The sequence below is a fragment of the Trachinotus anak genome, unplaced genomic scaffold (genome assembly GCF_046630095.1).
Source record: "Trachinotus anak isolate AG129_WGS33_773 ecotype Australia unplaced genomic scaffold, CSIRO_AGI_Tana_v1 ptg000021l, whole genome shotgun sequence".
In the NCBI taxonomy this organism is placed as follows: domain Eukaryota; kingdom Metazoa; phylum Chordata; class Actinopteri; order Carangiformes; family Carangidae; genus Trachinotus; species Trachinotus anak.
This window is the reverse complement of record NW_027273872.1, coordinates 17,834,220-17,861,341: the sequence shown is the minus strand read 5'-3', so window position 1 is coordinate 17,861,341 and position 27,122 is coordinate 17,834,220. Positions and strand designations below refer to the sequence as shown.

At 41.5% G+C, this 27,122-nt stretch overlaps 4 protein-coding genes across 6 annotated transcripts; all 4 read right to left on the bottom strand.

The window, feature by feature from the left end:
* Positions 1-112: 112 nt before the first annotated feature.
* LOC139606026 (SLAIN motif-containing protein-like) lies at positions 113-11,295 on the bottom strand. The gene is made up of 9 exons (XM_071457986.1): positions 10,976-11,295; positions 9,806-10,482; positions 6,636-6,772; positions 5,540-5,662; positions 3,370-3,510; positions 2,737-3,066; positions 2,456-2,599; positions 1,246-1,543; positions 113-1,141 (listed from the first exon to the last, which is right to left on the bottom strand). The coding sequence occupies exons 2-9, from the start codon at positions 10,471-10,473 to the stop codon at positions 1,087-1,089; spliced, it is 1,896 nt and encodes a 631-aa protein (XP_071314087.1). The 5' UTR covers positions 10,474-10,482; positions 10,976-11,295; the 3' UTR covers positions 113-1,086.
* Positions 11,296-13,332: 2,037 nt separating this feature from the next.
* tmsb1 (thymosin beta 1) lies at positions 13,333-16,495 on the bottom strand. The gene is made up of 3 exons (XM_071457991.1): positions 16,337-16,495; positions 15,180-15,294; positions 13,333-13,823 (listed from the first exon to the last, which is right to left on the bottom strand). Exons 2-3 carry the CDS (start codon positions 15,280-15,282, stop codon positions 13,783-13,785), a joined length of 144 nt encoding a protein of 47 aa, XP_071314092.1. The 5' UTR covers positions 15,283-15,294; positions 16,337-16,495; the 3' UTR covers positions 13,333-13,782.
* A 1,265-nt stretch (positions 16,496-17,760) lies between these two features.
* On the bottom strand, positions 17,761-19,515 carry LOC139606028 (solute carrier family 25 member 53-like). 2 transcript variants are annotated; one of them, XM_071457990.1, is made up of 2 exons: positions 19,219-19,515; positions 17,761-19,025 (listed from the first exon to the last, which is right to left on the bottom strand). In XM_071457990.1, the coding sequence occupies exon 2, from the start codon at positions 19,016-19,018 to the stop codon at positions 18,137-18,139; it is 882 nt and encodes a 293-aa protein (XP_071314091.1). In that variant the 5' UTR covers positions 19,019-19,025; positions 19,219-19,515; the 3' UTR covers positions 17,761-18,136. The 2 variants fall into 2 exon arrangements, with proteins under 2 accessions (XP_071314091.1, XP_071314090.1); XM_071457989.1 differs by having other exon boundaries at positions 17,761-19,089; positions 19,219-19,513.
* A 699-nt stretch (positions 19,516-20,214) lies between these two features.
* On the bottom strand, positions 20,215-24,354 carry prps1b (phosphoribosyl pyrophosphate synthetase 1B). Of its 2 annotated transcripts, none has more exons than XM_071457987.1 (7): positions 24,023-24,354; positions 23,381-23,570; positions 22,587-22,685; positions 22,248-22,372; positions 21,872-22,045; positions 21,532-21,691; positions 20,215-21,335 (listed from the first exon to the last, which is right to left on the bottom strand). In XM_071457987.1, the coding sequence occupies exons 1-7, from the start codon at positions 24,142-24,144 to the stop codon at positions 21,243-21,245; spliced, it is 963 nt and encodes a 320-aa protein (XP_071314088.1). In that variant the 5' UTR covers positions 24,145-24,354; the 3' UTR covers positions 20,215-21,242. The 2 variants fall into 2 exon arrangements, with proteins under 2 accessions (XP_071314088.1, XP_071314089.1); XM_071457988.1 differs by having other exon boundaries at positions 23,387-23,570; positions 24,023-24,352.
* Positions 24,355-27,122: the final 2,768 nt, after the last annotated feature.

Sequence of the window (27,122 nt, the reverse complement as noted above, 5' to 3'; positions counted from 1 at the left end):
GATCACGGTACTGCCGCTGCTGCTGCTGCCTGCATTGAGTGTGATCAATTAGCATAGGATGCAAGCAGATCTCAACTTGGCATGTATGGATTAAAAATAACCAGCGGTACAATTCAGTTCAGGGTAGACTTTATTTTTCTTTTTCATTACAGTTCCTAATTTTTAGAGGCACTCTGCATGAGGGTGCATAGCTGTCTAAGGCACACGGCCTTCGTGCATAAACATTTTCTTTATTACAGTGGTATCCAAAAGCAGTCACTATAATACACCTCTAGGTATGCAGTAAAAATGCCTGGAAACTGCAGTACGTTAACAGTACCTTTGATGACTTGAGATTACTTCTGGAATTAGAAAGTGTTGCAGCTGAAATGCACCTTGGCACAAACCATATTTTTCCTTTTCTATATTATTCATAAGGGCAGTGTGGTTCACAGGAGTTGCATTGCTGTGTAAGCAGAGAGCAAAACACAAATACAACACAAACCTAAGATAATTTTACTATGAATCACTCCAACATTCAAAAAAAAAATCACAGATCATTATGGGACACATGGAAGATCTGTCATATTGCAGTTACATAATGATGCAAAGGCTGAAAGGATAAGGAAAAACAAAACCAAGCATGCATCACTCAGCACCTTCATCTAGTAGGAATTAACACAGAAAATGAACAAACCAGCAATAATATCTTCATTTAAATTGTCTTCATATCAGTTACATCAACAGAACAGTAATTACAACCCTTAATATTCCAGCAGTTTCTCACGATTACCATAGAAAAATAAGTAAAATTGACACAAATAAATCTTCTGGAAGCTCAGAGTTGGTCCATATAACAAGTGGAGTGTGCATGTGTGCCTTTTTTGTCTGCCTACACATCCTCTCTGTGTGTTGACAACGTTTCATGCTAGAGAACGAGATGAGTCTTAACTACGAATCCAGTGCAGCCCAGCGCTCCAGTCTGAAATGGGGAGGTTGTACGACACATTTGTGGAGACAGTGGCTGTGTTTGTTGTACTCTGAGAGGTAATAGGGAGAGGTCAGGTGAGGGTTGCAGCAGTGAACATCCTTCATCACCGTCCAGACTCAGTAACAGCCATCTTTCCAGGATTCATCTGACATTTTAGTCATACCCAAAGACCTATTTAATAAAAGAGGAAGTTAGTGTTAATACACGGAAGAGTCCAAGGGTCAAATTATATTTGCCATACGAATAGCTTAATAGCTTTCTGTTCCAACGCTCACCTCCTGGGGGGCTGTGAAAGTTTACTCCTGGTGGATGCTGACGGCACAGCCTGTCCTCGGCCCACAGAAGGTCTCCCAACCCCAGCTGAGGCTCTCCCAGGTATGTAGGCTCCACCATTAGCAGAGCCAGGGGACTGGACCCTGCGGGCCCCTCCTGCAGGCGGTCCTTGGATGACAGGCAGACCTCTTGAAGGCTGACGACCAGCTGCTATGGAGCTCACTGGAGTGACAGCTTTAACTGGGGTCCGCAAGGTGAGTGGAGACTGGCCGTTGCTACGCAGCCGACTACAAGCCATACCTTGAGTGGAAGACAGGCAGAGCAATATTACAGAATCTCAATCCAGAGCGTTTCTTAAAGACATGTTGGGAAACGAGATAAATACTGTTAATGTACTGTATATATAAATGTAATGTGCTATAGTTGAAATCCAAACCCCATTTGTGACATGCACAGAGTTGGAGGCAGACCTGGGAGGATCAGTTTTGAATTATAAATGATAAGTTTGGAGCAAAGTGGTGGAATAATCATGTAGCAGGTGAGACAAAGGGTTCTGGGTGGGGAAGGTTACCTGTACATTACCTGAGGTATGTCAGGGAAGATAAATGGTCAGGGAAGTAGAAGGGTAAAACTTGGGATGCTTTGTGGAACAAGCAGGTGTGATCCATATAAAGTATGAGTTACTTACAGATGATGACGTTATTTTTTTCAACATTTTCAACATTCATTAATGTTTACGAATTTAATTATATTTGGGATTTTTTCGTTATTGGATCAGATTTGTTGGTGGAAAAGTAATAGGAGCACATGACATTTGTGTGTATATATTACTGTTTTTTGCTACTTTTGTTGTTTTTGGCTGGCCTGCAACTGTGGGGTCAGCCCTATCATCTGAAATTTCCACCACCGTTTCAAAACCACTGCTAAGAATGTGTATTGTACATGTCACCCATGTGTGTGTATGTGTCCTTACGTATGATATAACTAAAAGTGGTATTTTCTCACTGAAAGCTGCACTACTACATTCCACATGGTACCTTTAAGATAATCTTCCTTTGTATTGGTCAAACACTACCTGTGGTCACGCAGAAGTTAAAAGGAGGTAAGGTTGTAGGATAAAAGTGAGATTATGCAAAGGGCTATGTGCAAGACAAATGAAGGTGCCATTATACTGGAGGAGTGGTGTGGCCCAGGTGAGGAGGACAGGGTTACCTGTGGAGGGGGAGTGAGTCAGGTGGGACATGCGGTTGCCAGAGCTCTGGAGGTTAGCCTCCATGCTACGGCTGTTTCTGACTGCCTCCAGTGAACGTAGGCTGGTGCGTGGGGCCAGATTAGGCATGCTGTGCCTCAACTCCTCTGGAACCATACATACACAACACATTTAACAACGGAAAGCACATCATCGCAGCTTTGTACAACAATAATCTCTGTGACTGTCACTGATCTTTCGAACCTTGTGTAATAATGTTGAATTATTACTCGTTATAGCGTACCCTCACTCTTGGCAAATTTAAGCAGCTCTGCACTGGGGCCCTGGAGAGATCGTCTGGGTGTTCTTGTGCGTGGGGCCCCGAGTCGGCTGCTGTATTCCTGACCGTGATTGGAGATGGAGGGAGACAGGCACCGGGGTGAACCTAAGGGCGAGGGGGTGAAGCGATGTCGTCGCTGGGGCATGGAGCAGAACTCATCCTCTTCATCTTCCAGGCTGTAACTGTCAAATTCCTGGTCACTGTAGGTGCCACCCCGGCGCAGGGACTGCAGAGATGCTGTGGAGCTGCGGCGTGATGCAGACGCTGAGCTGGAAGCATAATCCTGCCTTAGACCTAACAGCAAAAATATAAAGTTAAAAAAAGGAAACTGCTTGTACCGGGAGCCATGCACATACACACACGTGCATGACTCATGTTAAAGAAAAAATAAATAAATAAATGAATAAATAAATAAATTCACAGAAAATTATTATTATCTATCTGATTTACTGAGGTGTACGAAAATGTTTGCACTGAGCCTAACTATGCTAGTTTAGTCTCCTGCACCATCAATGGTCATTGACAGGGTCCACTCTGTAGAGTTTGGACACAAAGTTACAGGTGATGTCTGGCACACCATGTGACGACTCTGCTTACTCTCTTCCTGTAGGCGAGCCATAATCTGGACATCAGTAAGATCTTGCAGCTTGTAGCCCATAGAGATGGAGTCATCTGATGTGCTGACCTCACTGTCTATAGAGGACTGAGAGCTCAGGGCCGAGGGCATGCTTGTGACACCTGTAAGCACAGTGGGACACCTGTTAAAATGAGTGACTTTGTACACACCTATGACAGCTGACCACACTTTCTGCAACTCATTTCCACTTCTGTTGGTAAAAAAAGAGAGAGTTAACTTAAATTCTAAAATATAAGCTGGTATTGAAAAAAAATATAGCCACAACCTGTATTATAAAGGTTGTTGGTCGCTCCCCTACGAAGGGAACAATGGCACCGCACCTTCATAATCGTTCAAAAGAGTGGCAGGGTTTTGCTTGACTGTGTATAACGGCAGTTGAAACTGGACATGAAGCTAAATTAAGTGCTGTCTTGATTAATCTGCTGCCCCTTTCACACCACAAAATAAATATGACAAATGTTAGGCCATCACATATGTGGTTACTAAATTGATTACAAAAGATTTGATGCCACTGGGGTCTGTCAAACTCTGCTCAGCAGATGACAGGGATTGATTGATCAGCCTTAAACAACTGTATGATTGCATCAGGATAATGAAGCAGAGAAGCTCATCACAATGTTGATGGTTTTTTTTTTTTTTTTTTTTTTTTTAAATTGGGAAATGTTGAAGCAAAGCTGTGCCATCATTCAAAATCAGCTTGAGGTATGCGAGGGAAAACTCACCCCAACTCAGCTAATGCACATGTAGTGCTGCGTGTATTAGGTCAAATTTAGATTTAAGTTTAACATTCACCAGGTGGATATACATTTTACATAAGGCATCATGTAAGGCCAATATGTGAGAAGTTAAGATATGAATGTAGAGAACAGCCGTGTTTGACAAACACATTTGGTATGTTTAAATTAATATGTCTCTCCACCTAAACTTCACCCCTTCTGTGTCCAGCAGCATTGGTCTAGAAAGGACTGTCTGCTCCTGCTGCTGATGGCCAGAAAAGCTGTATGCAAAGTTCTTCTGCCAGGCATGTCTGTCTGACACAGGCCAAAAACTCAGACTGAGACAAACAGGAAATGACAACATCATCCAGGGGCATTTGGTTATGTAAAAAGTCTGGGATTAGATAGGGTCACCGCCAACCAGGCAAGCATTTCCAAGTTCATGCAAAGATGTGTTATTTACAGACTTTTCACAACAGCGTCAGCATTGTTGGTCTTTGCACAGAGAAGTGTCAGGTGTTGTGAGACAACATGAGGAATACCAAGAGTGCAATCGCCACCACAAAGTCAAGAACCCCAACATTCTTATACAGTATATTTCACACAGGTTAGCATTGCCAAAGACCTTCAATATGCCCATGTTTTTATCTCCTGAAGTATATACCACATATACTTCACAAAACTGCTGACCATCTCCCAAAGTATCTGCCAGGCACACACTGTTTTTCATTCATTTCAGTACAACACGAGGATGAACTCAAGGGAAGTTAACATGCTTGAGACAAACAATTCATGACAGCGTCTTTTTTTATTTTGAAATAACCTATCTGATTGTTGTGCAGTGATGTAATTGAAAGCTTTGAGGCACGCAAAAGACCCGTTTGTGATGCACTCATGTATTGGGCAGAAAATGCAACATCTACCACTTCAGAGGTGGCAGACTAGTAGCAACATTTGCAATGCACCAAGCTACTAGCCAGGGCATCTGTATTCACTTATTGTTCTTTGTTGTCTGTCGACTACCTCCTGAATTCATTGCTGTTCAACAGACATTAATTTAGTCTGGGACAAATGGCACCTTGCATCATGTTCTTTCTCATAAATTTATGGTGACTGTAATACAGTAATAAAATGAATGGCAAACAATGGCTGCCTGGGAGAAGTCAAAAATCAATCTAGAAAACGTATATGTTTTGGAAAATGGTAAGTAGCAATGCACAGAGTATGTGATGTACATTTAACTGGGTAAATCATGCAGAAATTCTACCACCCACATCCCGTAGAGAACACACTGGTGATGCATTAGTGCACACATACATAACAACTGACCTATATCCTTACAATAACTGATGTCAATCCCATTGTTGTGTTGAGCAGAAAACAAGGAGCACAGTGTGTTAATGTCATGCCATACCTGAGCTGCCACAGGTTAGTAGGGATTTGTTAGTTGATTTGTGGTACCCAGGAGAGATCAGGCCTGAGCCTGCCGAGCCTGCCTCTGCTGATGGGCTGCTGTACATGTTCCTCCATCGAGACGCTGCAGGGGACAGGAGAGGAGAGATGAGATACGCTTTAAAAGAATGACATAAAGAGAGAGATGTGAAGAAGACCCAAGCATGGCTGGGGTGAGTGTAAATGATATTAAATGTCAATATAGAATAAAGTTTAACACTATAGCCTAATATAATATGTAGACAGTTTGAAGTTCAGTGTTATAAAGGGTATATGTGTAAATTTCACTTCACACCAGAGCTTTAAGACACTTTTGAAACATTTACATGCATACTGTAGGTAACAAAAAATAGGATTCAGTTCAGACAATATGTTTTTTTTTTTTTTTACTTGTTTCATACACCTTTACCGCTAACCCTATAGTTTTGAAGTCAGGCTAAAACCTGCTCTAAACCTGGCAGTTTCATGGCCCAGTGCTGCTGTTTAAAAAGAAGACCTGACCTGGGGGGAAGGTAATTCAACCCAGCCCATGACTTCATGTAGTCATTCAGCCCTGGTGTGAATAACTTTGTTGTTCGGGTTCTGCAGTGTGCAGGAAGTAGGAGCTGCGAGCAGGATAAATAATGAATGGGGTCTGCAGGATCAGACACAAACTTCCGTTCACACGTGAAGACGTACACACCATGTACACATTCACTGTGCGTACTCAAGCATTGTCATATGACTGAAACTCACACGGATGCACGCACATGCACAGTGTTGAACAGTAAATAAGAATGCAGCACAGTCGGGGGGGGGGGGACTGTCTCCATGTGCTGAATTAGGGGCCTTGATCTTGACTTAGGCCAAGCTGCTCTAAGGGGGCAACTCAAAGATCTTCAGATATTTAAGTTTGTTCATTTACTATAAAAGCTGTTGTTGCAATATTTGTGATGGACTGAAAGATTGTTCACCCGAAGGCTTGCATAGTAAATGATTGAAAACACAGATCAATAAATACTTTGCTTCAGGCAAACTATTTAATTCAAAAAATGTACATATGTTTGTTAAATGCATACTCTGGTCCAAACGGCTGATCAGGGTCCGACACGCCATTTCCGTCTCTGGGCTGCGGTGGTCAAGAACCTGCCGACACCATTTCAACGGAGACTCTGGGCCTGGATCTGCAACTTGCTTTTTAGGAGACACATACAACCTGAAGAGAAGAGACAGACAAGAAAACTCATTTTCACTAAGGGAAATAAGAGCAGCAACAAGGGGTAAAAGGGACTGGGAGTAATACAGAGATGGGAAAACTGCGGTACAGGAAGGGCAGTAAGCAGTAAGACTAATCTACTTTTTATTGCTTGTCAAAGGTGTTTGCCAGTAAGTGCAGAGCAGACAATTTGAATAAGAACAAGTTAGAGATTAGTGTGAACCACTGGAGTGCAAAATATGCACTTAACAGTACTGAACATGCCGTGTACAGTAGGAATATTTTTCACAATGTATAACGCCGACTTGACTGAGCACAGGCAGAAACTAACGTCCAATGACTGAATGTTTTTCTGGCAAAAGAGCACTGTGACACTCCAAAGATCCCACATCAAACAACCAACCAGGCTTTTCTGTTTTAAGTAAATGATGTGATCAGACCAAACAATGAGTGAGCAGATACTTTCGATAAGTAGTACATCTTTAAACATCCTTATCCTGCTCCACTCCTCAATCTATAATTGCCTCATCTACTCCTGCTTCTCATGTCAGGCTCATCGTAGTCAATGTAAAAGCAGGCAACACTGACTACATCTAGGTGGGCAAATTTAAAAATGATTTGAGCATGTGAAAAAGTCTTGTGCCCAAATCCAAAGACAGACAAAATGGAGAGTGTTTTGAATTTAGTGGCTTATTAGGGATGTAGACAGATGACACGATATCTAAAATGTGATGTCTTACATGCGAAGCTATCTGTGTGAATTACATTTCTCTGCAAGAAAAATCTTCAGCTGCATCTATGAAGGACCAGTGTGCCAGCCAAATGAAATCAACACTTGACTTGGTGTTTTTGATGCTTCCTCTGCAACATGTCCAGTGTTGCCCTAGTGAAGGCAAACAGCCGTTAGCTCACCACAAGCTTTGAACTGCCAACCACATGGGCAGATCCTTTGAGTTGGATACACAAAAGGCCCGGACTGACTGGTTCTGGACCAATCAACTACAAATCATCTTCCCATTGGACAAACACAAAAGGACTCATTTCCCACTGGAATGAGCAACAATACAGAGAGCAATATTCAGGTCACACAACCTGCCAGCGAGCACTGCTTCTCTACGTGGGGGAACGGGAGCTGCTCCTTCAAACACAAACCAAATGTTTGATGTGGAATAATAACGCACGTCCTGCCTGCCTGCCTTTGATCTGTTCATGCCAGAGTTTTGGTCGCAGGTTGGCACCAGTTTGCTGCCATCCACGCAAAACATGGCTCTTCAACTGTAGTTCCAAAAAAATGGCTGCTACACTGTAAAGTTACACTAGACTTTGTCGAAACGTATGCCATATAAGGGGTCGTAATGATGCTAGAAATAGTACAGTAATTCTATAACAAGTTGAAATCTACCCTATGTTTATTAAGAAAATGTTTGTTCATTCTTTTACTGTGTGAGACATATGCAAGGCAATTTTGACCTGACTTGGTAGGTTTGAAACTTTGTCTGAGATTCAGTTTGTTTTCTGATCTTAGATTGTGTGCCATTAGGAGGCTAATATTCTATTTTACAATCTTGATTTTACAAATCAAAAACCTATAACGGGAAACCTCGCAGTTGCTGCCACTGTTTTAGTGGCTGCCGGAGGTCTGGTCACACAGGGGGGCCCTCGGATCACATGCTGTGCAATCCCACCCAAAGCAGTTTAGCCATGCGGCAACATCCAGCCCAGAGCAGATGAGATTATGTCGCTGTTTGGATTACTGGATGTTTTGGCTATGATAACCTCGCAAAGCACATATGGTATGGCTAATGATGTTAAACTGAAAAATAAGTCATGAATGGTCTGGCTGTTAAGCTTCATGGCTGAGCCGCTAAAGCAGACACTGGAAGCACAAAATGGTACCTGTTTTAGGCAATGCAACGTGCACAGCATAAACACAAACTGATCGCTGGCACAAAATTAGCATGGATTATTCATAATTAACCTTCTATTACAGTTCCTTGTAGATAATTATATTCTGCCAATTAAACTGAATGAAATGAGCAAAGTTCATTTGTTTCAAAACAACAGTGGTTTTTTACAAGCTTCAACCTGACCTGCATTCAGAAAATGAGCTAATACAGATTTTGTTTTGTTGATCTCTAGCACATTGTGTAACAAGGCTTAACGTACGCAGATCTATGTCAGGTCAAGGAAATCATAATCATAGCAATTACTAATTCTAATATTATTATTATTATTTACTGAAACTTCTTCTCTCCAGCTCAACAAAACACTTCTGGTGCAGCATTTTATTCATTCTCAGCTACAAATAAAAAAAGCCCCATCCATTGTTTTCATCATGACCTGCCAAACAGGCAGCAGATATGTCATGCCTTTTGTCTGCATAGGCCAGACAGCTAAGAGTCAAGTTTAAGAGAGAAGAAGCCGCTTCACACTCTTGTATTCGCGTGTCAACTGCTCCTGAAATGAATCACACTGGCTGCCGTTCCCTTCTGCCGCCTCCACATCACCTCAGTCGTTCTTCTTTCTGTCTCTCTTTTCCTTCACTAACACCTCATCCTTATGTCCTCGTAGTTACATGTTTACCACTGTCACGCAGAGCTTAAAAGTACAAGAAAAGACGCCTTGTTTCTGTGGATAAGAAAATAAATGCAGTTTCTGTGTCAGCCCAGAGTTAAGTCTAATTTTAAATCCAAATAAATAAATGCTTCAGTATATATTCACTGTCCTGTGGGGGGCTGATGCAGTCTAAAATTAGAGGTTAAAATGAAAAAGCACATGACTCAGGTGAAGGAGCTCCCCTACCTATACACAGGTGAACTTAACAGGAACCTTTAAATTTGAGATCCAGGTAGCCTGCGCCAACAGAAATGAACTTCCACTGAAGCTGGCATTACTCGCTGTATATATAACGATATCAAATCTCACATTTGCAAAGGTGTTAGTGCAGCGCTCTGCTCTTACCTGATGTAATTTAACTATGTGTTGGGTAACAGAAACATAAAAGGGATACAGAGTACAGCTGATGAAACATACCAGCTGTCCTCGTCCTCTACTTCTGCACATTCATCCTCCAAATCTAGGACATCCACCTCATCCAATGCAGTTTGGTCCACCCCTGAGTCGCTCTCTGCAAGTGTCTCTGACTCATAACTTTCCTGAGAGGGGCTCTCTGGTGTCTGGCTTTGCCCCTGGGTGTCTCCTGCTCCATTGCTGCAAGTCAAGGTGAGAAAGCCCCCACACGGACCATGATCCTCCTCCTCCTCCTCCTCTTCATCCTCTTCCTCCAGCCTGTTGCCCACAGGCAGAGGGGACATCTCCTCGCTGCTGCTGCTGTCCTGAGGGGGTGACAGTTCAAAGTCTGAACTGCCCAGCTCACCACTGTGCTCCAACCTGAGACAGGAGTTGGTCACCCCTTCACAAGTCAGCCTCTCATTGATATTAGCAGCAGCTGTGAGGTTGCTGTTGCTGCTGGCACCTCTGTGGATGATAGTCTTGCCCCCCCTGTTGCGCAGGGTCTCATTCTGGACCTCCAGCCTACGAACAAGCTCCTGCAGCTTTCGGACCTCCTCCAGCTCCACCCCTGCCAGGTCTTGACCCCCCTCCTCTACCTCCTCGCACCCGGACTTGGAGCTCTCCGTGAGGCCAGTCGGACTGCCATTGTCAGGCTGGGGAACCACGCTGGCACTGTCCGGGACCACCATGCTCCTACTCTGTTAGCAGAGAGAGAGCAACATTAACTTGACGACAACAAAGAGCAGCTGGGTACAACACAAGAAACGTACTGGTTCAAGCTTGAGACGACCACATGCATGCCTACGTTATGTTTCAGGCAACACACCATTAGACTACTCACTGGGCACTTTCTTGCCAGCTCAATACTACTCAGTACTAAATAAACCAAACATAGAGGTTGAGATTCTCCAGCTACTTCAATCACACGCAAAGTTTTACACAATTAGCTGTGGTATCGAGGCGCCACTGGTGCCAGTTTCAGCTAACAATCACTAGTATTTATGACGCCGACCACTTTTTTTTTTCTTGTCGCTACGTTGCTAACCCTTGAACCGTAGCAACCGCGGCAAGAAGCTAGCTACATGATATCATATCATATCTGCCTATAAACTGCGGCATCTTCGTTGAAACATATCAAGCCACACATCTAATCTTAGCTCGGCTAGCATGCTACCAGCAAAACAGCCGTACCGGTGAGAGAGCCGTGTTGTCCCAGTTGTCCCAGCGAGCCGCTGATGACTGAGCTTGCCCGCCGCTCAGAGCTCAAACCCGCCTGTGCACCAGCGACCGCATGAATGGAGCAGCTAACAACGACCACCTGAAATGGCCCACAGCTCGATAGTGATTGTCAAGACACCGAGATAACTCTCGGTTAGCTAGTCCATACTCTCTGGTCGCTGCCGCTCCGCCGATAGCGTTCATCACCTCGGTCGCTGCTAACTAGCTTGTTGATGGACTTCAGACCTGCGGCAGCTCGCCCCTCCCCCTCCCGGAGTAGACCGGTGTTTGGCGCCCTCTGTGGACCAGATGCGGTACTGCAGCGGCATCTTTATGTATTCTCCATTGCAGCCATTGGGCGTCGCTGTTCACATAATGTTGCAGGACACAATTAATGGAAGAAAAAGTGCATGGGATATTGCATCTTAGAAGAAGAGTATCAGTGTTGAGTTTTTGAAATGTATGTTTGCTATGACGTAAACTAAGATAAACTTGCTGGTCATTTTTATTTAAAAGTGTATTGGCTATTAAAAGGGCATGGTGATTCCAGGTATTCAGAGCTGGATAGGAGTAGTTGGGGTGAACATAGCATGTATTCTGAACTGTGTCTGTATATTGAAATAACTAACTAACATTGAAGTCCTGCACAATTAAGTTGTGCAGCGGTTGTTATTTTCTTAAATTACAGATGCAGTACATGAGGTAGAGATAACCCCCCCATTTCAAGTCTAGACTATTTAAAGTCTATTTTTTGTTTGGGCACGGTGACGTTAAGGAAACAATGGTGCAACTGGAAGTACCTGTATAACTTGTTTTGTAAGAGACAATAATCAAGTGTACTTATGAAACTGTTGATGCAAGCATAACACATGCATGAAACACAGAAGACAATAAATATGGTGGTGGGACAGCGAGTAAGCAGTAGCCCTGTGATGATGTAGTGCTAAAGCATAATTAACTTGTGGAAGTTTTGGTTTTTCAATATATGGCTCCACGGTGGTTTTAAGGACGCTGAATAAGATCTGTGTATATTTCCTATCATTTAGTTATGTCCTCATCTGCACAGACAGGCCTGGTCCTGAAAGATCACTGTAAAAGAAAACAGCATGCATACCACCACCACTTTTTGCAGATTTGTGAAAGCTACCATTACCTTATAAAATAATGTCTTTTTCATCTCTGACAGGCTTTCTTATAACTGAAAACAAATTGTAAATCTGCATATCTCTTTGTGATTTTGGTAACTTAATTCAAACCAAAGTCAGTTAGATATTATTAAATGTGCCTTTGCTCTCAAGTATTTGCATGCTGTTATATGAGCATGTTTAAACAGGCTTGTGGTGGAAAAACACAGCACGCACGACCTTAAGCAATCAACACACGTAGTCTGAGGGGAAAAAAAACATGCTCACTGATCCATGAAGTGCAATTTTCCTTCTTCAATATGGGCTCTCCAAAGCACGTTTATACTGCAAAGACAGGATTAATGTGAACATGTTGCTTTTGATTAGCTGCTTTAAAAATGTGGATATGAAAACCCTGCAGCCACTAAAACTCTCTTTTCCAACATAAACCACATTTCATGTTGTTTCTGGAATGTGCAACACCTGAAGCTGATCCACTCCCTGTTCTCCAGCAGGCTTAAACCTGTTGTAAATCTAGATGGAAGAGGCTTTCATTGGGTGAGTAAAGCTCACTCAACCATTTGAAAATGAAGTCAAATATATGGCAAACTGATTATGGATGCTCATAAAGTAGAATAACTTGACATGGCAAATGACTTAAAGATTTAAAACCACTTTGTTTCTTTATTGTGCATACCAGAGCACTCTAAGTGTGCAATTTTATTCCCTCGTATACTGTATATGTAGAGAATGACAATAAATTCTATTTGTAAGTTAAATGAATGACACATTTTATCACAACTCATTTAGCTTAAATAACTGTCTCACGGTTTCTTTTCTCAGCATGTTTTATGTTTGTACATTGTTACGTAATTTCACATGCCTGGCATAAGATGAAAAATAAAACACTGCTGTAATGGGAGACCTGTAAAGATGGCTGACCCTGCTTAAAAATCAGTTGCTCTCAGATCATCCAATTTACTCAAGCTGCCTTACCTTTCCTGACTATTGAAGCAGCAATGTTTATCAAAAATAGGAAACATGTTGCAGTAACTAAGCTTATATGCAACAATTTTCATTTTTGTTTGCCACTCACGCCGTTCGTACATTAGAAACAATCTTGTCCTGGTAAAATCTGTTCAAATATGATTTATGGTTTAGAAAGACAGTTTGACAAAATGTACGCAAATGCAACTCAAGCGAAACTTTTTTGACACATCCATTTTTTATTAAAACAAAAATATCATCTTATGTGTTATTTTTCAGAACATTTCATGAATGGCACCATTTACAGGCATACTTATGGTACTGTTAACATTGCAGTATCTTTGATGGATTTCCATGAGTACAATTTAATTTCACATTCATGATTTTTCTGTTTTTTTGTCCCTGTCGAATCCTTTTCTTTCTCTGTTCAGCCCTTTCTAAACTGTATGGTCAAAGCACAATTTAAAAAAAAAAAAAAAAAAAAAATCAATTGAGATCTTTTATTTGGGATTACAGACAGATCTTTCCCCATAGCGTCAACCAAAACACCATTTCTAATCAAACATGGCGGCATGGAAAACAGGAGGCAGAGGCAGAGATGATGGACAGGATTCGTAATTGGTGGAAGAGCAGGAGTGAAGGAGAGCAATCATGGCAGGCGTGTTTTGGTTACTTCTCTTCTTTATTGGCTTTCTTCTCCTCTTCAATTTCTGTGTGATCACAAGACATACACAAATGAGGCGATCAGTCTGGAGTCTAGAGATAAAAGACGTGTCCTGCAATGTTGTCAGAACAAGGAAAGAAAGTGATATAGCACTGTGTTTAAACATTACCATCCTCTATTAATTCATTTTAAAGCACAACTCTGAAGGACACGCCACAGAACATATCATACTCTAAAGCATCAGTGTCAAATATTCTAGATGTAAGATTTGTCTATGCAGCAGCTGGTGCGACAGGTGGCTCCACTCATGAGTTTGGCTCTGTTTCCAATAAACACAACTTCCAGTCAATGGTCAAGTGTCTCCCTCTCTCAGCTGCTCTCTAAATCACCAGGATTCAAACAACTCTGTCAGAGCCACAGAAAAACATCACACACATTATTTCTGACATTTTGATTAGTATTCCTCACGAGAGGTAAACTTAACTTCATGTGTAAAATCTACAGAATGCCCCTTTAATGTAATGTCTGACAGGGATTTTTGCAGCAATGTAAAACATGCAGCAATGAAATTAATAGAAGAATTTGTCAGGGTGTGGCACTGGAGGGAAAAAAAAAAAAAAAAAAAAACTTTAAAATGAATAAAGAGGCAATTTTAGTAAAATTATTATGATTTATCAAAAAAAAAAAAAAAAAAAAAAAAAAAAAAAATCAGTTCAATTCACTCCAAAAGTTTTACAGTCTCACTTTAATGCCTGATATCCAGGTAAAATAATTTAAAAAAAAGGACAGTAAAAGACCTGTATTGTGAAACACCGCTTCCTCCCCCCATTCAACACACCTCTCTCTTTATAAAAGTTAATTGAACAGTTAAAGAGTCATAAAAAGCCAACAAGCCACAGCAGTGCCGCCTGCATGTGCTTTCCCTCCGACACGGTCAGGGCTGAGACAGAGCAGGAGTCGGTCAGCAGGGAGCCTCTCATCCTTGGGAGAGAAAGGATGAGCGTCTTGCCACACTTGAACTTAAACGCTCCTCTTCCCGCTGCCTCGTGTCCCACCAGATGTAAAGTAGGGCTCTCTCAGTATATCCTCTGGGCCTCACTCATTGCTCTGTCAAGTGACAGGCTGGGTTGCATGAAGCTCCATTTGCTCAGACGGAGATCTTATAATAAATAGATGGAGGTGGAGTTATGTTGTTGTCATTATGTGGAACAGGGACAAGCTGTCAGGTAGCAGGGTGTGCACCTGCAGTTAATCAGTAACGCAATGTTTGCAGTTGTGGCTTGTGATGACAGACAAGGAGGACCGAACTATGAAGAGGAAGGAGCTAAGGAAAAGGCGAAACCTGGACGGCGGGCGGATGAGACAGGCTTTTGCTAAGAGCACCCTTCTCTTCAACACCTACCCTCCTTGGTTGGAAAATGTTGCTTTTCCTGCGTCTCAGTCTTCCTTAGCTTCTGCTTGTTAAACTGCTCGACCTCCTGGTTGACTGGATTGCTGTCGCCCATTTTGGAAGAGTTCTAATGGGAAAAAAAGGGGGTGGAGGAGAGCAAAAATGACAACTCAAATCAAAAGACGGAAGAGCGCATGAGAAAACGTTAAAAGAATGCGTGAGAAAGCGCGGACCCATTATCATTCAATCAACCTAGATGTTGTCTTTAGTACATGCCCACACAGGTGCACAAATCAAGCCCCACCTCAGTAAAAAAAAAAAAAAAATTGTACTGAGCTGAACTCTGGAGTTATGTAACCCAGTCACAAGAAGCAACATGTACCTTCTCTCTAACCTGCCTTACCTCAATGAACAAACAGCTCTAATGTAGTGTCCTGTTACACTCTACTGTTATTTACAGCTATTCAGTTCCACAAGACAGACCGGATTAAAGAGACACATGATACACTTGGACATTGATTTGCAGTGAAGTGTGGCCAATAAAGAGATTAGGTAAATATTAAATACACACCCGGGCCCAAAAAAAAAAAAAAAAAAGCCAACAGCAAGGAAGTAAAGTGTTTCATTGCATCAGCCAAGGAAAAAGTTTGATGAGGACAAAACAATTTAAGACTTAAAGCTAAACGACTATGTTTTTTTTCTGAGCAATTTATTCTGCTCATAAGAGAAATCCAGTGTGCAGATTCCCTTGGGGGCAGCGCCTATAACATGACGGCACTGTCCACACCTGCATATTGCACGGTTTTATATCTATATTCATATAAAAAAAAAAAAAAAACTTGTCACGGCTTTGCTTGAAAGGGCAGAGTTAAGTGATGCACACACGCAGAGAGACTGCTTGTGTGCAGAGGAATGCGGCGCCGCCAGGTACATGGGCCAAACACACCCTCCAGTAACGGAATACTCATCAACGCAGTCTACAGCTGTGTCGGCACGGCTTTATGGCCTATGACAGAAGCGCTGTGTAACATCTATGAGCCTTTTAGAGAAATAATCATGTCTTATAATGAATAATGATGTCCGCTCTACGTTGCCTCGCAAGGATTTTGTGTCTTTTTGAATGCATGAAAAAAGAAGAAGAAGAAGAAGAAAAGTCAGAAAAGAATTACCTGGTGCAGGAGTGCGCAGTGAGAATGTCCTCTACAGGTAAGATGCGTCTGTGTAATCCGTGCAAAGCCAACGGTTTAAATAGAGACAACACGCCCTTCTGCACGCCAACATGGACACTGATGCTCCGTCTCTCATTGGCTCCCAAAGCTCACGGGAAGAATTTCCATTGGACACGCTTGATGCCTGACTTTCCCGTGATATTATAGGCTGCCCGTTGAGCATTGTTGTCCATTCTTGCCCCAAATGCTGTAATCATCAAAAAAATAAAATAAAAATAAAAAATAAATAAATCATCTGCTCCTTCCCGTGCCTGCAACTGGCACTGTGCTACTGATCAGTGACTATTGAGCTCCCATTGTAGTTGACATGGATGATTTTTTTTTTTTAACACACTGCCATCTAGTGGACCGGTTATCATGACATGATTTGACAAAAATCCAGCAGTGTGTGGATAGCAAACACACAGAAACCACTTAAGTGTATGATTAATAAGATTAATTTTAATGCACTTTGCAAAAAAAAAAAAAAAATGCAACAACTGGAATGTTATTATGTGATGATTTTACATACCCCGGATAGGTTAACATAGAGTCAGTGCTGTTCCAATTAATATTATATAATCATATAATTAATATTCCAATTAACATGCATGTCTATGGACACCCATGCTGACATGAAGAGAAAGGCCCCAGCTGGTCGACGGATCCTTGCCCTGGACCTTCTTGCTGTGAGGCCACAGTGTTGACCCCTGAGTCAGTAACTAACTTATTTGTTACAGTACTTTTATGCATATTTAGTAGCTATATCATACAGACAGTTAAATAACACCTTGACTATACACCACCATCCTCGATGTACTTAAAAGGGAACTCCAGTGATTTTGTATTTCACTTCCATGAAGTTGGGGTACTGCCAAGACACAGATGGTCAAAATAAAGGCAGCAGAGGCCGAGATATCCTGACTTTTTAGTTTGACCGTCCACACCTGGTGGACAGAATAATGCACATCGTTTCAAAAATAATTGGCTGTAAACTCGCCACCATCTTTGAACTGTACCACATCTGCATTTAGGTTTTGAAAATTCTTAAGGACTTCTCACACCTGTGTAACCCTCTATTCAGTCATCTCCATTTGGGTAAGAGGCTATATTGTATGTAGGCCAGTTGCACTTATTCTATATGCTTCACTGGTTGTATAAATAAGTACATGCACTTCAGATGACATTTGTTTGACGTCATTCTCTATCTCTTTCCCTTCATTCCCTGTTATCTCTATGTTCTACTATGTTAATAAAGGCAAAAATCCCTGCAATTCTTATAAAAGAAAAAAAAAAACTCCTCCAAAGCTGTAGAGGACATCACAGGTGAACTATTATAGGTGTCACGTGAAGTTTCCCTATAACACAATGACAACACATGGAAATTGTGATTTACCGTATTTATATTTCTATTGAACAGACAACTTTGGCTAATTATAAATACTCGCCCACCACCTCAGAGACGAGGGCTCAGAGACGAGGGCTCAAATCCTGGCGGTGGTGCTTTCATCTAGCTGGTCACTCTGACATGCAAAATTGGCAGTGTATGTTAATTTGTTTGCATGTTCATTTGAAGATGATGGATCATGTCATTTGGCCTTCTGCATTCCTGTTGACTGGTCAAAGCACCTGAACAAAGATGAGCTGTGGTCTGGGGAAATTTTCAAGCATTTCACAGTCATAAATATTAAAAAATAATTTTAAAAGACTATTTTCAACTTATCAATTGGACAGCATATAGACATTTTCCTTAGTGTCTGCTCAGCCTGAACGTTTCTCCTGTCTGTCATAGATAGCAGTGGTGATTCCCCATGTGATACAAGATCTCAAAATAACAAGAGAACCTCCTCGATACAGCAGAGTCACACTCTTCTGCCGAGATTTCCACAGCATCCTCCAACAAGCCATGACCCCTTTCACCTCTCCTCCCACCTGTGCCTGCATGTTTGCCACGAGTACAGAGAGTGGGTACAAAGCCAAGCTGATTGCCATGGAGGTCAGCGTCCCTGAGATGAAGGAGGAGGCCACTGGAGGAAGCCCCTGTCCCGCCACAGCAGCACATACAGGCCCCTTCAGGCCAAAGTAGAGGGAGCTGCCGAGAGTATTGCGGGCTGTGATGGGCAGGAAGGCTCTGTAGTACCCTAAGGCCGGCCTCTGTGCCTTCAGCCTGACAAGAACACTCTTCAGGGTGGGTAGGTGACGGTCGTTCTGGCCGTTCTGCAACACGTTTTGGACGCGCTCAAACGGGGTAAACACCACAGCTTCTACCACACCTGCACCAAATCCAGCCAGTGCAGGCAGAGCAGAGGTGGGGACGATACTTTGGGATGACAGGGAAAGTTGGCGGAGGAGGGTGTCTTGCAGGCCGAAGAGCAGTGTGCCATTCAGAGTCCTCATCAGTAACGGTGGGGCCACGCCCCTGTAGAGCTTTACAGGTCCCTCTTTGTAGAGCTGTCCCACTGCCTGGTGAACTGGGGAGTTGTGGATTTGTTGACGGAAAACAGTCTTGTACACAGGGAAGACAATAAGGGTGGGGATGGTGGACAGCAAGCTGGAGGTCCCTCCATGCAAGTAGCTCTGGAAATGGACCACTGAATACCTATGGTGCTCTTCATCTGGTTTATGGTCTGGACTTCCTGTCATACTTGAACTGGGTGGAAATCAAATCACATATCATTTCAGGCTTGCCCTGATCCGGGACAGTGTTAATGAAACTGAAAACAATGAAAAGAAATAAAGGTTGGATGGTCAAAGCAATAATTTAATAAATAAATTGTAATAAATTACAATTAAATAACTGATGGTATGTGACATAAACATTTAATACAGTCACATTTACTTACCTTGTATGTTGCGGTCAGGCGACAAAAATAGAAAAGCTATGGTCTACTCTAATTTTACTCCGTTGATTGCTGGAAATCAAAGGCAGCACGGGGGGGGCTATTTGTTCTCCAACACTGTCCAGAGAAAAAAATAATTTCTGCTTATTCGTCTTGTTGCAGCGACAACACGCTTTCTACCCGGGTTCGTTCATATAACTGTCAAATCTCGTCAGGACGCAGAGTCAATACATTACAATGTTCACTGAGCCGGTCGAGCTTGTCAAGAGTCTGTGATAGGCCCGCCTCTTCTATAATTGCTATTGGTCAAGACGGAATACGTCATGTGCACTTGGATTGGTTGTTTCATAAATCAATCATAGTCTTTCATTTAGAAAAAGGCATGTCCAATGAGGAAACATAACTTCTCATGTTTTGCATGTGCTACTGTGAATAATGATACTCTAATAATTTACTTTACGTACATTATCATCAGAAATAGTTAAAGTCATAAGTCCAAAAACAGGAAAGATAAAGATAAGAGTTATAATTCTAATTTTATTTTACTTTTTATTTTACAAATCAACTATTCAGTTAAATTGTCTTAAATATCTGCCAAAATTAGGGTCTAAATACTCCTTCAAAGCCTTCTCCATACTGCCAAGAATTCTGTTCTCTTTTATTCACCGCAGAAAATACTGAGCCTAAAAAAAAAAAAACATGCTAGAATAAGCCTATAAAATATCGACCACCATGTATTTCAACTCTAGGATGTAAACGTCCTCCAGGCCAAGACACCTTCAAATTTCCACAAAAAAAGTCTTGAGGACTCATCTCTTCTGAGGGCAACTGTTCTCCAAACACCTTTAATACCACGAAATGCCCAACTAACATTTATTATGCTCTTCCAGTGCACTTTTAACTTGCTCACCTTCATCCTACAGCTTTTATGAATACATTTATAAAATTAAGGTATAAACTCATGATCAATTAATGACATCAATAACAAATCAAATGCAATTTAAGATTTTACGCATATTCAGTTTTATTAAGAATGCACCCTCAGATGACTAGTGCATTCATCCTACTGAAAAAGTAAACACAAAGGCTTGGAATATGCACATTCATGACAAATCCTTCCCTCCAGACATACAAAAAAGAAAAAAGGAGCAGGTGAACATTTCTGAAGGAAGCTCCAGCCTGCAGAGACCCCAAGCTAAAAACCCAACAGCTTCTCTATAGACACATTTTCAAGGCAGAACCTCAAACGGTAAATCCTGGACACTGGGTAAACCCCACTCAATGAGGGCACCTCAAGAGTTGAAAGAAACATCCCAAACGTCTTCTACAGCCTGATAAGACATGTGAAAGCTCTACATCCAGTCAGAAAATAAACAAACCAAAATAAGGAGGGTAGGGTAGGAGGATGAGACAAGAGGAAAAAATCATTTCATTTCAGACTGTTGAGGCACTCTTGGTTGAGTGGAGCTTCAGTGGCACCGTAAACTAATTCAATACACATTCACTTCATTATAATCTTTCAAAAACCAGAGGTTAACAAGAGCAACATGAAAAACTACACTTGTTTATATCAACAAAAAACAAGCACTGTAACAGCTTTATATGCCAGATGCTTCTCCTGACCACTGGAACCTGCCAGGGATATTTATACAAGCTCTTTGACAACAGATTGAAAGGACTCCTGGAGAGGTGAAATGGTCAGGAGAAACTCTGTACCTAAATATTATGAAAAGGGGACAAAGGGAGACATTGGATAAACTCTTATTTATCCATGTACAATAAATACGCTGGCCTTAATTTGTAGCTTGCAATTGCTTTGATGCCCCAAACATGAAGGGACACTCGCTCAAGGGGGAAGGAACTCAAGTGAGCAGGGTCAGCATTAGTAAAAGACATGACAGTTCTTTTTCTTTTTATTCCATGGTTAGTTAGCTGAACATATTTGCAAATGATTGTGTTTGGGTTGGGGAATTCCCTCTTCTCATATTTGGTGTAACAGCAAAAAAGTTGATGGTAAACATCATTTGTTACAAGGGGACATGGCTGAACAGGTATGACACAGACTCGCCGTTATGAGTTCTACGGATGGCCTCTGCGAGGATCATGGAGATGTCAATAACCTGGAGGCAGAGAGGATAGCAAGTTGTAAGGATAACTAGACTGCGTGATTAGTTCACTGACAGAACATTAATGATGATATGTAAATCTTTTATTAAAAAAAAAAAAAAAAACAAGTTTCCCTTATTTCATGCCACACTAAATACATAATCAAAATAACCAGTTTAAACCCTAGATAAATCTAATCAAACGCCTGACCTGTATTTTGGGACAATGCTTCATCTTCTCCTCCTGAGGGATTGTATTGGTGACCACCACAGCCTCAAAGCAGGCATTGTTGATGCGTGAAATAGCTGGGCCAGAAAAGATGCCATGGGTTAGGATGGCGTACACCTTGGTGGCACCAGCAGAAATTAGTCTAGGGGAGAGAAACAGTACAATGCATCACATGTCTCCACAGGCATCACTGCTAAATGAAATTCAGCAATGATCTCTAGTTTTACATCAGGACCATAGTAACCAGAGTAGCCCATTTGCCTGTGGTCAAGTCTTTTGTTATGCTCTTTATTTACCACAAAAGGCAAATGAAAGGGCTTACTTGTCAGCAGCATGGCAGATTGTGCCACATGTGTCCGCCATGTCATCCACTAGAATGGCGACCCGATCGGTCACATCTCCGACGAGAACCATGCGATCTACCTCGTTTGCTTTTTTCCTCTCCTTGTGAATAAGAGCAAAGTCCACATTCAGCCTGTCTGCTATTGAGGTGACCCTGCAAAGGTAAAGAATAATGTCCGTGAATTAGAGCTGGTGTTCGTGTCTAAGTGTATGAAACTGTAATTGTACATGTCAAATTAGAGCCTTGTCAGAGATCAGTCAACAGAAATGTAATCTAAAGTAAATTCTAGAGGAGATATGGTGAAGGTAAGCCACGCTCAAGGGTAGAGCACCTATGGTAGGTGGACCTAGCATACCTCTTGGCTCCTCCTGCATCAGGTGAGACAATGGTACAGTTTTTCCATTCAGGGATGTTCTCTTTGATCCATTTCAGCACAGCTGGCTCTGCATACAAGTTGTCAACGGGGATATCGAAGAATCCCTGGAAAAAGATAATAGAGCTTAAACAGGCTGGGGTAGCAGGAGCTGAACATATACTACCTGCTGGAAGGTCTTTGTTGACATGCAGCTAAATGTAAGGCCAGGAAAGTCTGGTTTCTAATATTGGTTCTCCAAAATCAGGCACAAATGGGGTTGGAATTCATGGCAGGATGGTGAATATGCATTTCTGTTTAGATCTGCTCGGTGTTGCTCACCTGTATCTGTGAGGCATGCAAGTCCATGGTGATGATATGGTCAGCGCCCGACACTGACAACATGTTGGCCACCAACTTGGCAGAGATAGGAGCACGGCTCTGCAATGAAAATAGATCTCTTCAGTCACATGGAATAAGTGAACTGGCAAGCATGGCTCGTTTCTAAAAATAACACTTAACTCAGAGCTTAACATTTCAGCAAAATTATAACGGTCAACTATTACAGTCTGGACCTCGATATTTTGTTTATGACCATTGATATTTTCCCCCAGTATTTAACATATGCTGGGATAGCTGATATACCAAAATCATCAGTATGTATAGTACATACGAATGCTAAGCAGAGACAGGCATTCAGTTGACATTTTGCTAGAAAAAGTTAAATACATTCAAAATGAATGTTTGGCCAAACTGTGTGATAGCTTTTAATACAATAAAATACAGGTCTTATTGTTATAAGAGACATGCATCACAATGTCAAAAGATCTCCCAGTTCTACTGATTAATAAAGGTTTACATTTGGTTGTTAAACGTGCAAAACATTCCATTCATGCAATATGACTGAAATGTTGGAATGAGAGTAAATAACAGGCAAATAGCTAAACAGGGATGAATGAGATGGGAACGGCAGTTGATTCAGGAACATATACAGGACGAGGAAAAGGAAAACAAACGAAAAAAAGAAAGCAAATATGCCTTGTGGACTCCTTTTTGACTGACATGGCTGCAGGCTTCTTGTCATGATGCTGGATGGCAAATGGCATGACAGAAGTAATTAGACAGATATCCCTCACCCCCACCTTGTCCTTCTTGTCTTGCCGGGCATACGGAAAGCAGGGGATGACAGCCGTGACCCTGGAGGCGGAGGCAATCTTGCAGGCATTGATCATGATGAGCAGCTCCATCAAATTGTCATTGATCTCCCCACAGCCACTCTGCACAATGTAGACGTCTTCCCCACGAACACTCTCTCCTATCTCCACGCTGCCAGAGGACAGAGGTGACAAGACAAACAGCACTTAGTGCCATGGAGCTAACGCACCATGGCAGGCAGGAGATAGATGAGAGAGTAAACAATGGCCTGTGTCTACGTGTGATTTGATCTGCGCAAGGGTTAAACTGGGAGAAACAGAGGGATGCTGAGTCAGAAAATGTCAGTCTCAATGTGAAATGTGATAAGACATTATAATTTCAGTTTATGGAGGCAGGTCAGGTGGATTTGTTGTTCAAGAACCATAGCAGGCTGGTGGCTAGTTAACATGAGTTCCCAGCCACGCGTGAACTACAAGTTCCTAGCAACACTGCGCGGCAATTTCATCGTGACACCACGTTTCTAATTAAATAAATGTCGCCAGGCTACAGCATTTGCGCATTAGGCACACTTCTGATTATAGGCCTCTTTAACAGATAACAGAACAGAGCAGACAACAACTCACCATGTTTCCTGGTTGCTAAATTTCTTCGTAACAACCTTCCCCAGCTCCAGACCCAGGCGATCTGCTATTTTCTGAGACAGGTCCGGATGTGAGCTCCCGCTGAATATTTTGATATTAGGCATTTTGTTACGGTCCAGGGCGTCGTTCAGTCAAAGCTGGCAGCGGCAGGGAGCAGCTGTCGAGTCACAGGGAGACGGAGAGTCCAAGACAGCGACTGGAAATTTGATCAACAGTTGACGAGCCACTCTTACAGAGCTAAAGTGTGTTCCCTACCTATCCACCATTATGTCCCACACATTACGCGTGTGGCTCTCACTCCCAGCGCGGCGCGCACGTTTTCAATGACGTTCTGCCGCGATGACGTCATCGCGTCGGGTCCAGAGGAGCCGTGAACGGAAGTAACGTGAACGCGCCGAGCTAGGTATCCTTAGAAACAGGAGTTTGATACCAACTCATAACCGCAGAGTTTTGACATTTCTCCACGTTATTGCCTCATATTAATGATAAAACTTTATGCATTGTTTTATAAAATCACACACATTGGCTTTAAAGTGACGTAAATGTTTGTAAAACGTTGACGTGTCTCCTGTAAGCTTCAATATTGACTGTGGCTCCTCTGAAAATGTGAATATTCACAACCTTTCATGACAAATGGAGGACACTGCGGTGTGTATGTCGGCTACCCTGCCCATATTATCATATATATTTATAATAACAATATTTAGCCTGCCTATGCTGTAGGTGGGGAGGTAACAGTACCAAACATTCCAGTCATTATCTCAGTTTCTCTTTTTGGCAGACCTGGGCCTGGCACTCCCTTCAGGACCTCAGAGACAACATGGTGAAGTCATGGACTACAACAAATGTGCGTCACCAAAATGCAGTCACTAAAAGAGGTAAGAATTAAATATTCATATAAGGAGCAGCACTGCTAGTTTAACGTTATAGGCCATTTCAGAGTACACATTTGACTTGTCGACACTGTAGGAGAAGCACAGGAGTGACTAATAACATAAAAATTGTCAAAGTGTGACAGTGAATCAACATAAACAAAAGCACCCTGAACCTGAAGCAGCTAAATGGAATTCAGCCATTGTTAAATTTATTGTTTACACCTGTGCTTTTCCCTACTGTGTCAACATGTCTACTGAGAATAAACTTATACTATTACAGTGGCATATTACTGTATGTTGATGTTTGACTTGTGTGTAAAATTAAACTTGTGTGTCATTCTGTAGATCTAACATCCACAGACAGTTGTATTTTCACTGCATTATCTTTTTTTTTATCAGTTTTGTAACTGAACATAAATTCACTGCAGTGTTTTTGGCAAAGAGGCCCTCAATCTGTTGGTTTTCAACGAGCTGCTTTTCGTATGTTTAGCACTAATACAAATAACACAGTAAAAAAAAACCATTTTAAATAACTGTCAGCACCAGACAACCCTATTACTGTCAGCCATTGGTGTTGTGTTAAGTCAATGACGTTTGCACTGTTGAGTCAACATCAGTTTGTTCCAAAGGCAAACGAAAGAAGCAAATACAGCAATAAGAACCTGCTGGTAGCAGCAACAGAGACTTTTACAGTGAATTTATCTTTCACATGATGTCATTTGTTGGAAATCATTCTGATGGACACCCTGTCACTACCGCAGGATTTCTGCATGCAATGTCAGTTCCAAATTCTGTGAAAGAGTTTATATAATATACTTTATTGCTCTTAAAACATGAGTTAACTTTGTACACAGACAGAAGACCACAGTGAGGACAAGATCATTGACAGTAAATAAAAACAGAAATGAATAGGTGCACATAAAGAAACAATGGATTAAGCCATGGAGGGCTTATTGTGTGAATGAAACATAGACAAATCCACACAGTTTAGCAAAGCAACTGAACAGTGAGAACCACAGAAAATGTTTACTTTAATGATAAAATTTTTAAGTGCTGATGAGAAAACATTGTCTGATATTTTTGTTTATAAAAATAAACATGTCCCATGCTTTATACTCATAATATACTCTTTAAAATATATGTTTTGCTATTAGTCTCTATGTTACATTACTACTATAAATAATTACCTTACAGACATGTTTTATCTTGTCCTTTTTACAAAATATTGAAGAGTTTGGATAAATCTTGTTACAAGTATGCTTTAAAAGTGTTTTTTGTTCTCTCAAATATTTTATCTTATTATTTACATTAACAGTGTAGAATCATAATTTTCCATACCGAATATCATTTGCAAAACATTAACATGTTGCCACCACGGCCTTTCATCTTTTCCCATTTTTAGAATAGGAAAATTATCTAAACAAACAGTGCCATCAGTATCTGCCCCTGAAAGTCTAATACGTAAGGGAAAACATGCAGTACAGTGAAAGAGAAAACACTGCATATGGTTATGGAAAATGCTACATCAACAGCGAAGGAAAACCAGTTAAAAGAAAGTGCCTGTCAACACCACAAATGTGCACTGAAACCAAGAAAACAAGTGCAACAAAGCTGGCATCCTGATTTTCCTTTTATATTGAAGGTCAAATTGTCAGTATAAAATGAAAAGTATTATAGATGGGCTATACTTCCTTTCACCGGTGAATGTGATGTAGAATCACACCCTAACCCTAAGCTGAAAAAAGAAAAAAGGAAAAAGTGTAACTCAGACTATATTTAGTACTAAGACATAATCTGGCTGAACGCTGAACATTTGTAAGTTTGTTTTTAACTATAGTATGTATACTGTATGACACTTAGTATCTGAAAATGAATTTCTCACCACCAAACACTTACAGTAAATACCTTGATTCAAGGAGGATTAGATACCATGTCTCGGAAAGGATGTTTACACCATTTGCAGGATTTAAAAAAAAACTTTTCAGTTTGATTCGTTGGAGTATCATGTTATATCCCATGTTTGCAAGAAACAGCCATATTGCATTTCTGGTCTGTAGTATTTTGGCAGCTCAGTTGACGCAATTAATTTGGTTTCACAGCACTTTCTTTTAACAGTATGTCCAGTATACATGTTAGGCCAGTACAACTATAAAGCCTTTGCGAATAATTTCCAGGAATAACAAGAGGATGAGACACAAAGGAGATTT

Bases quoted from the DNA above. Each gene is read 5' to 3' on its own strand.
- LOC139606026 (XM_071457986.1), bottom strand. From the start codon at position 10,473: ATGGTGGTCCCGGACAGTGCCAGCGTGGTTCCCCAGCCTGACAATGGC. The intron at 5,663-6,635 runs GTATGCATTTAA...TGTCCCCTGCAG, and splicing joins GATCAGCCGTTTGGACCAGA to CGTCTCGATGGAGGAACATG. The intron at 1,142-1,245 runs GTGAGCGTTGGA...TTTATTAAATAG, and splicing joins CTTTCACAGCCCCCCAGGAG to GTCTTTGGGTATGACTAAAA.
- tmsb1 (XM_071457991.1), bottom strand. From the start codon at position 15,282: ATGGGCGACAGCAATCCAGTCAACCAGGAGGTCGAGCAGTTTAACAAG. The intron at 13,824-15,179 runs GTAGGTGTTGAA...GTGATCACACAG, and splicing joins ACATTTTCCAACCAAGGAGG to AAATTGAAGAGGAGAAGAAA.
- LOC139606028 (XM_071457990.1), bottom strand. From the start codon at position 19,018: ATGACAGGAAGTCCAGACCATAAACCAGATGAAGAGCACCATAGGTAT.
- prps1b (XM_071457987.1), bottom strand. From the start codon at position 24,144: ATGCCTAATATCAAAATATTCAGCGGGAGCTCACATCCGGACCTGTCT. The intron at 22,373-22,586 runs GTGAGCAACACC...ATCTTTTTCCAG, and splicing joins TGCATGCCTCACAGATACAG to GGATTCTTCGATATCCCCGT. The intron at 22,046-22,247 runs GTATGCTAGGTC...TTACCTTTGCAG, and splicing joins GATGCAGGAGGAGCCAAGAG to GGTCACCTCAATAGCAGACA.